The 13746-nt window shown below is 41.8% G+C and overlaps 1 protein-coding gene across 3 annotated transcripts in view; it reads left to right on the forward strand.

Annotated features, from left to right (window-relative positions):
* The window catches only part of RGS22 (regulator of G protein signaling 22), a 143243-nt gene that overhangs the window by 24522 nt on the left and 104975 nt on the right, over positions 1-13746 (forward strand). Inside the window, exon 4 of one of the 3 annotated variants that reach the window (XM_069600519.1) lies at positions 7263-7484. The exons of the other annotated variants lie outside the window; for them this stretch is intronic. Coding sequence (XP_069456620.1) covers positions 7482-7484 — 3 coding nt within the window. The 5' untranslated portion in view covers positions 7263-7481. The remainder of the gene's footprint in view (positions 1-7262; positions 7485-13746) is intronic. 3 annotated transcript variants of the gene reach the window in all.

The raw sequence follows: 13746 nt of genomic DNA on the forward strand, positions 1-13746 counted from the left end.
CTATTATAATTTCTTGCAGCTTTATGAAGGAACTATATGTTAGATGGTTGAGTAAAAGGAGAGAAAGAAAGAGACAATGGATTTGGGAAATGAGTGTGATGAAGGAGAGATGAATAACTTGGGTCTTCCTCTGCCAAAATTCAAATACTCAGAGACTGATTTTTCAAGGTGTTGATGGAGCCCTAGATAGTACTGCTTAGTTCAGCATTTGTTCCAATGGATGTTTTGATAAGCCTTGTAGCTCAAACATAAAGCACTCAAATTACATAATGCAACTCATTTTATTAACTTAGGACATTTTCTATGCATTTTATGTGGCACATGATTCGTCCCCTCCCACTGGTGAATATGTCCAGTAAATAGTTTATGGTTAAACATCTAAAATGACAATAAAACTTAGATTAAAAGAAGTTGTTATTGGTAACTGACTTGTTACATTCAAGCAGTCAGATGTTTCTCATTCACTGACTAAGATGCATGTTTTAAATATAGCTTTGGATCTCAATTAGTAGAGACAGAGTTGGAGCAGAGATGAACATGTATTAAATTAACCTAGTCATTAGTTTTTAATTTAAATACTGTTCAGCTAAATAATTTGGCACCCGGTAAGTTTCAGTGGTGCTTGGCTGGCAGTTTAAGCACATCACTAATTATTCACAGGTTTTTTTTTTCCCCCTCCTCTTTTTAAAGAAATGTGGAACCAGCAATTTATTGTGGTAAAAATATTTTCATGCACTTGCTTTTTCTGTGAAAATATTTTTCGCACATGGATGACTGGTACTACAAAGTTAGCTTTCACCACCTTCAGGTCAATTCGTTTTAGAACATTTGGGAAATGATACTCTTGAAATAAGAAAATTAAGTAAGGAAAAGAGCAGTCAGTAACAGCTTGCAGAGGATTGAGTTTGAGGCTAAAACTGAAGATTTTTTCCTGTCATATGATTAAAAGCTGAGTTTTCTCTAAATCAGCCTACTCAGCTTTCTGGGAGAAAGTCTTCCTCCATCATTCATTTCTGTCCCCCCAGTTTGCATGTCTTTCATTGTCACATGCTAAACTAACTTGAGGAATTTTGTAGATAAGCTTAGAAATGGTAACAGAGGACATGATATGTGAGAAAGATTCCTTTTGAGCAAACAGGACTTCGGGGAATACAGCCCAGGGTTCTTTCTCCTACATGTAGATCCTCGATTGCCAGCCCCTCCATGTCTGTGAGCACACATGGAAGTCAGCATGAAGCAGCAAACAGCACGTGGGCTTTGAAGTTTGCTTAACCTGGATTCTGTCTCGCCCTACACCCCACCCATCCCACCCTCCAGCTGAAACCTCTCCAGTGGCTCCCCATCATTCTAAAGCAATGGTTCTCACACTTGAGCATGCATCAGAATCATCTGTGAGCTGGTTAGACACAGAATATTGGAAACCACCCCCAGAATTTCTGATTATGAAGTGAGAACCCTAGAATCTGCATTTCTAACAGGTTCCTAGGTGATGCTGATGCTGCTGGTCCAGGGACACACTCCAGGAATCACTGATTTGGGAGACGATGTAGAGAGTTATGGCATACATAGAAGGTGATCTCGTCCTCTGCCTTTGTCTTCAGGTTTCCGTCCTGTTATTCTCCCCTTGGGTATTCTGCTTCAGCAGCGGCAAACTGCTTGCAGGTCCTCACAGGTGCCCTGTTGTCTGGCACTCCTCGCCTATTGTTTGTGCAAATATCTTGATACACTCACTGTTTCTCTTGCTGAGCTCCCTCCTCTCCCTTGTCTGCCCGATATGAATGCCTGTTTATTCTTCCAGACTCAGCTTTCTTTATGTGGTGCTGCTGTGCTTACTCGATCAGTTGTGTCCAATTTCTTTGCAACCCCATGGACTGTAGCCCACCAGGCTCCTCTGTCCATGGGGATTCTCCAGGCAAAAACACTGGAGTGGGTTGCCATGTCCTCCTCCAAGAGATCTTCCCAACCCAGGTCTCCCGCACTGCAGGCAAATTCTTTCTTGTCTGAGCCACCAGGGAAGGACAGAGGGTGCAGGAGGCCACACTGAGCTGTGGGCAGTCCAGCCCACTGTCCTTTCAGGGCCAACCTTGGGCTCTTCTCTGAGGCGGTCTCTGATAACCAAAGCATCAGGCTGCCTCTCCTCAAGGACTCTGGGGGTCTCAGGAGGGTCAACTTCCTTAATTTCCTAAAGATTCTTGACAAATACCCCTGTGCCATCAGTCCGCTTTATAAATACTTCTGTTGTAGTAGACTTACACAGGCGTTGTCACTCAAAGTGAATTATTTGTGCTCTGCAGAGTGAGCGACAGTGATTTAAAGAGCGAGGGTGACTTTGTCTGTGTAGCCATTTACAAACACACATAGACCAGTCTGTGAACATCTGAGAGGGGTCTGAGATGGAGGAGGAGTCTCTAACATTCCCTCAGTGACTCTGACCTTCCTGCCTAGCTGTCGTCTCATGCTGAGGGTGATCTTAGTGTCAAACATACATACTTTTGTATAACGTGAGCTATAAACACAAGCCCACTACTTTATCTAGTCCCTAACTGAAGAATTAATGACACATTTTAATGTCAGAGGAAAAATTCACGATGATGACCTTCTTGAAAGTTCGGTTCAGTCCAGTTGCTCAGTCATGTCCAACTCTTTGCGGCCCCATGGACTACAGCACACCAGGCCTCCCTGTCCATCACCAACTCCTGGAGCTTACTCAAACTCATGTCCACTGAGTCGGTGATGTCATCCAACCATCTCATCCTCTGTCGTCCCTTTCTTCTCCTACCCTCAGTCTTTCCCAACATCAGGGTCTTTTCACATGAGTCAGTTCTTCGCATCATGTAGCCAAAGTACCGGATTTTAGCTTCAGCATCAGTCCTTCTGATGGATACTCAGGACTGATCTCCTTTAGGATGGACTGGTTGGATCTCCTTGCAGTCCAAGGGACTTTCAAGAGTCTTCTCCAACACCACAGTTCAAAAGCATCAGATCTTCAGTGCTCAGCTTTCTTCACCATCCAACTCTCACATCCATACATGACTACAGGAAAAACCATAGCCTTGACTAGATGGACCTTTGTTGGCAAAGTAATGTCTCTGCTTTTTAATATGCTGTCTCAGTTCAGTTCAGTTCAGTCGCTCAGTCGTGTCCAACTCTTTGTGACCCCATGAATCACAGCATGCCAAGCCTCCCTGTCTATCACCAACTCCCAGAGTTCACTCAGACTTGCGTTCATTGAGTCAGTGATGCCATGCAGCCATCTCATCCTCAGTCGTCCCCTTCTCCTCCTGCCCCCAATCCCTCCCAGCATCAAAGTCTTTTCCAATGAGTCAACTCTTCGCATGAGGTGGCCAAAGTACTGGAGCTTCAGCTTTAGCATCATTCCTTCCAAAGAAATCTCAGGGTTGATCTCCTTCAGAATGGACAGGTTGGATCTCCTTGCAGTCCAAGGGACTCTCAAGAGGCTTCTCCAACAACACAGTTCAAAAGCATCAATTCTTCGGCACTCAGCCTTCTTCACAGTCCAACTTTCACATCCATACATGACCACTGGAAAAACCATAGCCTTGACTAGACGGACCTTAGTCGGCAAAGTGATGTCTCTGCTTTTGAATATGCTGTCTAAGTTGGTCATAACTTTTCTTCCAAGGAGTAGGCGTCTTTTAATTTCATGCCTGCAATCACCATCTGCAGTGATTTTGGAGCCCCCCAAAATAAAGTCTGACACGGTTTCCACTGTTTCTCCATCTATTTCCTATGGAGTGATGGGACTGGATGCCATGATCTTCGTTTTCTGAATGTTGAGCTTTAAGCCAACTTTTTCACTCTCCTCTTTCACTTTCATCAAGAGGCTTTTTAGTTCCTCTTCACTTTCTGCCATAAGGGTGGTGTCATCTGCATATCTGAGGTTATTAATATTTCTCCCAGCAATCTTGATTCCAGCTTGTGTTTCTTCCAGTCCAGTGTTTCTCATGATGTACTGTGCATATAAGTTAAATAAGCAGGGTGACAATATACAGTCTTGATGTACTCCTTTTCCTATTTGGAACCAGTCTGTTGTTCCATGTCCAGTTCTAACTGTTGCTTCCTGACCTGCATACAGATTTCTCAAGAGGCAGGTTAGGTGGTCTGGTATTCCCATCTCTTTCAGAATTTTCCACAGTTTATTGTGATCCACACAGTCAAAGGCTTTGGCATAGTCAATAAAGCAGAAATAGATGTGTTTCTGGAACTCTCTTGGTTTTTCCATGATCCAGCAGATGTTGGCAATTTGATCTCTGGTTCCTCTGCCTTTTCTAAAACTGGCTTGAACATCAGGAAGTTCACGGTTCACGTATTGCTAAAGCCTGGCTTGACTTTCCTAGCATGTGAGATGAGTGCAATTGTGTGGTAGTTTGAGCATTCTTTGGCATTGCCTTTCTTTGGAATTGGAATGAAAACTGACCTTTTCCAGTCCTGTGGCCACTGCTGAGTTTTCCAAATTTGCTGACATATGGAGTGCAGCACTTTCACAGCATCATGCTATCTATAGGTTGGTCATAAATTTTCTTCCAAGGATTAAGCGTCTTTTAACTTCATGGCTGCAGCCACCATCTGCAGTGATTTTGGAGCCCCCCAGAATAAAATCTGTCACTTTTTCCACTGTTTCCCCATCTACTTCCCATGAAGTGATGGGATCAGATGGCATGATCTTAGTTTTCTGAATGTTGAGCTTTAAGCCAACTTCTTCACTCTCCTCTTTCACTTTCATCAAGAGGCTCTTTAGTTCCTCTTCACTTTCTGCCGTAAGGGTGGTGTCATCTGCATATCTGAGGTGATTGATATTTCTCCCGGCAGTCTTGATTCTAGCTGTGCTTCCTCCAGCCCAGCGTTTCTCATCATGTACTCTGCATATAAGTTAAATAAGCAGGGTGACAATATACAGCCTTGAAGTACTCCTTTCCTTATTTGGAACCAGTCTGTTAATCCGTGTCCAGTGCTAACTTGAAAGTTCGGACAACACTATACTTTATGACAGTTTTCAAGGAATTCAAGGGCTAGTTTTAATTAAATATGATTCCATGTTATGGACTGACTGTAGGACCCCTCTCTCTTGTCTCACATTTCAGTTGAGATGTGAGCTCTTTGATTTTAAAAATTGGGCTCATTTCTCAGGTGCAGGTCTTAAAAGTTGGGTGCCTGATTTGGGGTCTGAACCCTCTGCTCCTCATGGGGCTGCTCTGGATTTTGAGTTGCAGGGGTGACTGCTCCAGGGGTGGGGTTGAAGGTGAGTTTGTGTCCCAGCTTCTCCTGTTTGATGTGGTTTTCATCTTGTTTGACCAATATATAGTCACACTCAGCCAGCTTTTAGGCTTTTGTTTTGTTTTGTTTTTACGCTTCTTTAGAAGGAAATTTTTCTATATGTAGCTATGGACTCAGTGTGTCCATCAGAGGAGGCATCTTCAGGATCTTCCTAAGATGCCGTGTCCATCAGAGGAGGCATCTTCAGGATCTTCCTAAGATGCCGTCTGGCTGTAGGATGAGTTTTCATTAAAAAATATGTCTGTGTATATAAATACACAGGCTTCCCTGGTGGCTCAGCTGGTAGAGAATCCGCCTGCAATGCAGGGAGATCCCAGTTCTATTCCTGGGTCGGGAAGTTCCCTTGGAGAAGGGATAGGCTTCCCTGGTGGCTCAGGTGGTTAAGAATCCACCTGCAGTGCAGTAAGCCTGGTTATATCCCTGGGTTAGGAAGGTCCCCTGGAGAAGGGCATGGCAACCCACTCCAATATTCTTCTCTGGAGAATCCCTGTGGACAGAGGAGCTGGCAGGCTACAGTCCATGGGGTCGCAAAGGGTTGGACACGACTGAGTGACTAAGCGCAGCACAGCACATGTAGATACACATATGTGTTGTTGTTGTTAAGTCACTCAGTCATGTCTGACTCTTTCACGACCTCATGGGCCGTAGCCTGCGAGGCTCTTCTGTCCATGGGATTTCCCAGGCAAGATTACTGGAGTGAGTTGCCATTTCCTTCTCCAGGGGATCTTCCTGACCCAGGGATTGAACCTGTATCTCATGCATTACAGGCAGATTCTTTAGCTCTGAGCCACCAGGAAGGTTACTCATATACATATATGTATGTGTGTGTGTGTACATACACACACATACATACAAACACATAGTAGGTATTTGTACCTATACATATATATTTGTAACTCCAATTTTATAACATCCTGCTATTTATTAAATTTTAACTAATAGTGTATCTAGCAATCTCCTAGTAAAACTTGGAAGAATTGATGCTCTCCTCAGTACACTTACTACATGAGTATGCAGTTCATTGAAGATATCCTAAAATAAATTAATGTTCTGAAAAACAGACCTGATTCTAGATTTGGAGGGCAAAATGAGAAAAGAAACAGGCAATCCACCATATGCTTGCTATGGAGTGATTTACCCAAAGTCATAGAGCTACTTACTGGCAAGCTGGTATTAAAACTCAAGACTCCTGACTGTAACTGACTGACTTTAAATAAAAGTTGGCAGCATTTAGTAATTACAGAGAAAAGCTCAGAAATGTTGTCTTTCACTCTCTTTGTCTCTCTTTTTGTCACAGTGAATGGAATGGTGTTGAAATAGTCTTAAATGAAGAACAGATTGTATTTAATTTTCTCCTTTTGGGCGAGAGAGACCTAGCTTTTATGGCTCCTGGGGATGAAAGAGACGACAGGAGTGTTATATCTTCTCTGATTCATTCTTCCCTAGTAATCCACCCCCTTCTAAGAGAATAACGTCGCTTCACAGAGACCAGGGTGTATTTCTTTCTAGTTCCAAAGAAGCACAGATATAAGTTGTTGTTGTTCAGTTGTTCAGTCATGTCTGACTCTATGCGACACCATGGACTGCAGCATGCCAGGCTTCCCTGTCCTTCACCATCTCTTGGAGTTTGCTGAAACTCATGTCCATTGAGTCAATGATGTCATCCAGCTTGTCCTCTGTTGCCCCTTCTCCTCCTACCCTCAATCTTTTCTAGAGATAAGAGGTGTATGCAAAGAAAATTTCTGCCATAATATATCCTGACACTTATGGCATAAGTACATTTGGAAGGAAGGGTTCAGTGGGTTCCCTTACCTGTAGTCAAAAGTTTCCAAGCTCCTAAGAGGAAAGATTTAACTATTAAGAATACAGAACTTTGTGTAAGTATATATGCATACCTGTAAGTATCAAATCTTCTTGGAGCAGTGAGTTTCTGGTTTTTAAGACATTTCTGCAAATTTATTTTGCAGACCTTTTCAGAGGCAGTTAGATTTAATGTGGTCTATGGAGTTTTTGAAGTAGTTAACAATGCTCCACAACTTCTGGAAAAGCAGTTGAAAAAAATTCTACTAAACCAGCGACCTCGAAATCCTATCTATGATGTTGTAAGGAAAGGAAAGAGTGATGTTAAACCTGTTCAAGTGAACGCCCCTCACGAAGATGAGACCATTAATGTCAACTACAATATCATGGTAAGAAAGTATATATGAGTTACATCTTACTGGATAAATAAAGCATTAAATTAAATTATCATCAGATTCCTTGGGCATCCCTTTCTAAAGTGTAACTGTATTTATTAAATTTTATTGTACTTATATACAAAGTATTTGTCAGTAACTATATCATCTTATTCATATGAAATGACCAGTTTAGCAGTTTCTTGATATTTGATTATCAGTATGAGAAGGTTCATGTAATTTACTTTGAATATTTATAAAGTACAGTTAATTTTGGGTAGTATAAATAAATAAATATATATATATATATCCTTTATAGTTTAGATGCATTCTAGAAAGTATGAGTATATAGACATATCTTGGATATATTGCAGGTTGGCTCCAGACCACTACAATAAAGTGAATATTGTGATAAAGCAAGTCACACGATTATTTTGGTTTCCCAGTGCTATAAAAATTATGTTTACACTACACTGTAGCCTATTAAGTGTACCATAGCATTGTGTCTTAGGAAACAATACACATACCTTAATTTAAAAATACTTCATTGCTAAAAAATACTAACCATCATCTGAGCTTTCAACAAGTCTTTGTAGTAACATCAAAAATAACTGATCACAGATCACCATAACAGATGTAATAATAATGAAAAACTTCGAAAGATCATAGTTTACCCAAATGTGACACAGAGACGTGAAGTGAGCAAATGCTGTGGAAAAAATGGTGCAGATAGACTTGCTTGCCACTGGGATGCCCCTAAACCTTCAGTTGGTAAAGAACAAAGTATCTGTGAGGCACAATAAAGCAAAGCACAATGAAATAAGTTATGCCTGTACAGTGGGTTTATTTCATGTGAGTTCTGTCGAGCAGTTGGGAATTGAGGTTTCTATTTTTTATTTATTGTGTTAGTTTCTGGTGTACAGCATAGTGATTTGCTATTTTTACGCATTGTGAAATGAGAACTGCAGGAAGTCTACTTACTGTCTGTCACTATTACAAAGTTATCACAGTGTTACTGACTATGTTCCCTACACTGTGCATTGCATCCCTGAGACTTGTTTTATAACTCGGAGATTGCACCGCTTAATTCCCTTCACCTGTCTTGCCCATTCCCTCATCCCCTCCCCTCTGCAGCCACTGGTTTGTTCTCTATGATTCCGTTTCTGTAGTGTTAGTTTGTTGTTTTTTAGATTCCACATATAAGTGAAATCATATCACATATGTCTTTCTCTGTTTAAATTTCACTTGGCATAGTATACCCTTTAGGTCCATCCATGATTATTGCAAATGGCAAGATTTCATTCTTATTTGTGGCTGAGTAATGCCTCATCTTCTCTATCCATTCATCTATCAATGGATATTTAGGTTGCTTTCCTATTTTGGTTACTGTAAATAATGATACAGTGAACTTGGGATACCTATATCTTTTTTAATTTGAGTTTTTCTTTTCTTCAGATACCCAGAGGTGGAATTGCTGGATCATATAGTAGTTCTAGTTGTAATTTTTGAGGAAACTCCATGCTATTTTTCACAGTTGGTTGTACCAATTTACATTACCACCAACAGTGCACAAGAGTTCCCTTTTCTCCATATCCTCACCAATACTTTGTTGTCTTTTTGAAAATAGCCATTCTGACAGGTGTGAGATGATATCTCATTGTGGTTTTGATTTTTATTTCCCTTACAATTAGTGATCTTAAGCATCTTTTCATGTGTCTGTTGGCCATCTATATGTCTTATCTGGAAAAATGTGTGTTAAGTTCCTTAACCAATTTTTAAAATTGGATTTTTTTTTTTTGCTGTTGTATGAGTTCTTCATATATTTTGGATATTAACCCCTTATCAGGTGTATCATTTGCAAATGGCTTCTTTGATTCAGGAAGTTGCCTTTTTGTTTTGTTGATGGTTTCTTTCGCTGTACAAGACTTTTTAGTTTGTTGTAGTCCCATTTGCTTACCTGTTGCCCTTGTCTGAGGAGACAGATCCAAAGTAAAACTGTTGCTAAGATCAGTTTCAGAGAGCATATTGCCTATGTTTTCTTTTAGGAGTTTTATGGATTCAGGTCTCACATTTAAGTCTTTAATCTATTTGAGTTTATTTTTGTATATGCTGTAGGAAAGTGGTCTAGTTTTATTCCATTGCATATAGCTGTCCAGTTTTTTAAGCACCGTTTATTGAAGAGACTGTCTTTCCCCCATCGTATAGTCCTGTCTCTTTTGTCATAGATTAATTGACCGCAGAACTCTGGATTTATTTCTGGGCTCCCTGTTCTGTTCTGTTGATCTGTATGTCTGTGTTTTATTTTGACAATGACAATGATAGGAAGAGTTGACATTGAAGAATCAAAACGCGATCTCCTTATGAATGCTTGGCTGCCACAAACCAGTTATCCCTGTGGTAAGTTTTCTGAGACCTCCTGCTCAAAATCCTGAAGGTCAGAAGAATCATGAGGCCCTGCTTTCATGGTCTGTATTCGTATTAAAAATCAAGATCAAGTGAGCTTTACCCTTCTGCTCCATAGGAGGTTTCTGTCCTCCCTGAGCTCACCTTAGGACACCCGTGTTACAGTTTGACAGGTGTACCACCCCAGTCAAACTCCCCATGTGCCTGGAGAGGGTCACACCCAGCCGGCATGTGGCCGGGTGCTAGGTGCCAGAAGTGAGAGCCCCTCAGGGCTTGCAGTAGCATCCTGCTTTAATTAATATAGGTTTATAGTATGGTTTGAAATCAGGGAACATAATATCTCTTGCTTTGTTGTTCTTTCTTAAGATTGCTTTGGATATTTGGGGTCTTTCGTGGTTTTATATAAACTCTGTGTCTGTGTGTGTGTGTGTGTGTGTGTGTGTGTGTGTGTGTATGTGCTTAGTCACACAGTAATGTCTGATGTCTGGCTCTTTGCGACCCCACGGTCTGTAGCTAGTCTCCTCTGTCCGTTTCCCAGGCAAGCATACTGGAGCTGGTTGCCATTTCCTACTCCAGGGGATCTTCCCTCCCCAGGGATCAAACTTACATCTCCTGCATTGGCATACAAATTGTAGGGCTATTCTAGTTCTGGGGAAAATGCCATGAGTGTTTTGCTAGGGATTGTATTGAATCTTTAGAATAATTTGTAGAATGTACATTTTAACAATAATAATTCTTCCCAGCCACAAGCATGGTGTATCTTTCCATTTATTTGTTTATCTTTAATTTCTTTCCTCAATATCTTATAGTTTTCAGGCTATAGATCTTTCATCTCCTTAGTTAAATTTACATGTATACCTGTGGCGGATTCATGTTGATGTATGGCAAAACCAATACAATCTTGTAAAGTAATTAGCCTCCAATTAAAATAAATAAATTTAAATTTAAAAAAATTTATTCTTGTGTATTTTATTCTTTTTGATGCAGTCATAAATGTGATTGTTTTCTTAATTTTTCTTTCTGGTGGTTCATTATTAGAGTATAGAAATGCAACATATTTCTGTATATTAATTTTATATCCTGCAACTTTACCAAATTCATTTGTTTTAATAATTTTTGGTAGTCTTTGTACTCAGTCATGTCTGACTCTTTGTGACCCCATGGACTGCAGCTTACCAGGCTTTTATTTTTTTAATATGGTGTATCACACTGATTTGTCAATATTGAATCATCCTTGCATCTCTGGAATAAATCCCACTTGATCTGATTTATTATTCTTTTAATGTGCTGTTGAATTCAGCCGTTATGTTTTTGTTTATTTGTTTATTTATTTTTGGCTGCACTGGGTCTTTGTTGCTACATGTGGCCGTTCTCTGCTGTGGAGCAGGACTACTCTGCGTTGAGATGTGTGGACTTCTCATACGGTGGTTTCTCTTGGTGCAGGGTACAGGCTCTAGGCATGCAGGCTTCGGTAGCTGTACCATGTGAGCTCAATAGTTTTGGCATGTGGGCCCTAGAGTGCAGGCTCTGTAGTTGTGGGGCACAGGCTTAGTTGCTCTGCAAAATGTGGCATCCTCTCAGACCGGGGATCAAACTTAGGTCCACTGCATTGGAAGGTGAATTTCTAGCCATTTTATCACCATGGAAGTCCCAGCCATTATGTTTTACTGGATCTGTTTGCATCTTTTGTTATCAGGTATATTGGTCTGTAATTATCTATCTTTCTTTCTTTTTGGTTTTGGTATCAGGGTAATGCTGGCCTTGTAGGGTGAGTTTGGAAGTGTTCCTCTTCAATTTTCTGAAACAGTTTGAGAAAGATAGGTGTTAACTTTTGTTTTTAATGTTTGGTAGAATTCCCCTGTGAAGGCTTCTGACCTTGCACTTTTTTTTTTTTTTTTAATCACTGTAATTGATTTTCTATTACTTCATGATTGAGTCTTAGAAGATTTTTTGTTTTTAGGGATTTATCCATCTCTTCTAGATTGTTCAGTTGTTGACAAATAATTGTTCATACTAGTCTCTTATGATTCTATTTCTGTAATATTGGTTGTAACTTCTCTTTTCTGGTTTTGGAGCCTCTTATTTATTGATGAGTTTGAATAAAGGTTTATCAGTTCAATCTTTTCAAAGAACTGGCTCTTCATTACTCGTTTTTTTAGTCTCTATTTCATATATTTCTGCTTTGATATTTATTATTTTCTTCCTTGCCCTAACTTCGGGCTTCATTTTTCTACTGTGGTGCATAGCAGATGAGATTGGAGCGCTCCCTCTGTGAGGGAAGCCACTGAGCTTTCCTCCTCTGCAGTTGCTCACCTGTGAGTGTGCTGTATTGTGTTACTTTTCACCTGTCGTGCTGGCTCACAGATGACACTGTTGTTGGAACTGCTCTTAGCGCCCTGCCCCCCAACTTACCTGTTGGTTTGCCAGCAATTGGCCCTGGTGTTTCTCCTGCATTTTCACCAGGCCACCTGTGTGAATCCACCAAAGTCAGGTCCCAGGATTGCAGCAGTCATGTACCTGGACCCTCTGTGGTAGCTAGCTATGGAGGCAGCTCAGATTCTGACCTGGCCCAGTCTCTGTGTGTACGTGCCCACGAAGCCCACAGCTGCTGAAACTAGACCCGTCGGAACTGTGTGAGCGCTCATCCATTCGGACATTCCGCAGGCGCTGAGTTCACAGCACTGATGGTGAGGGTGTACTGTGAATCTGTAGCTCCTGTAGCCATGAGGAGAGATTTCAGCTCTCTTGTTTTAGTTGCATGGCCCCTGGGGCTCAGCTGTGGTTTCAGCCCCACCTCTGCACATGTTCCTCCAAAGGCTGCCCCAGAGCACATCTGCCCTGCCCAGCTAGGCAGGGGCAGATGTGATGATGGGTCGGGCATGCGAGCCTGCTCTGGGAGGTACCCCTCCTAGTATCCATGGAGACGGGTGCTTGGGGAAGGGGACTGAAATGGCAGTCCCCCTCCTTTGGGTCACTCAGCAATGGTGTGCTGCTTCTTTGGGGGCCCAGGCTTCTTCCAGGAACATTCCCAGTTGTGGAGCTCCTTACTCCCATCCTTGCAGGCTGTCTCTTCACAGCCAACAACTGTCTCTCCTTGTGTCCACTCTCCAAACCCCACATTCCAGCACCCAGCCCCTCTCCACATCAACAGGCAACAGCTCAGGCTGGAGCATGCAGGGCTGCAGAGTGGAACATCCATGTAGGTCTTAATCTGTCCTACCTGTCACAGAATCAGTTGCTGTGCTTTCCTCCAAGCTCCTGAAGCTCCTCTTCTGTCCCAGCTGATCTGCCCAATGGTAAGGGGGCTTCCCTGAGTGCAGGAACCTCTTCTGTCCTTCAGCTCCCCACCAGGGGTGCAGGTACCATTCCGTTTCTCTTTTTCTTTTTTTCTTCCTTAAGTCCTACCCAGTTGTGTGATTTTTCCTGTCCTTTTAGGTGTCCAAGGTCCTCTGCTAGTGTACAGCAGGCACTCTGTGAGAATTGCTCCATTTTTAGAGGTATTCTTGATGTACTTGTGGGGACAGGTGAACTCCATATCCTTCTATTCTGCCTTCTTGACTCCATCCCCATCTCAATCACATTCTGTGGAAACCTTGTTGGTTTTCATGCCTCTGTGGCCTCCAACAGAATCGTGAACTTCTGGCACCTGTTCACTTGCTAAGTCATGTCTGATTCTTTACAACCCCATGGTCTAGAGCACGGCAGGCTTCCCTGTTCTTCACTATCTATCTCCCAGACTTTGCTCAGACTCATGTTCATTGAGCCGATAATGCCACCCAACCATCTCATCCTCCATTGGGAGCTCAGGGTCTTAGCCACTAGACCACGAGGGAAGTCCCCTCTGTGTGATTATTTTCAACCTGTTTTATAACTG

The sequence above is a fragment of the Ovis canadensis genome, chromosome 9, assembly GCF_042477335.2.
Source record: "Ovis canadensis isolate MfBH-ARS-UI-01 breed Bighorn chromosome 9, ARS-UI_OviCan_v2, whole genome shotgun sequence".
In the NCBI taxonomy this organism is placed as follows: domain Eukaryota; kingdom Metazoa; phylum Chordata; class Mammalia; order Artiodactyla; family Bovidae; genus Ovis; species Ovis canadensis.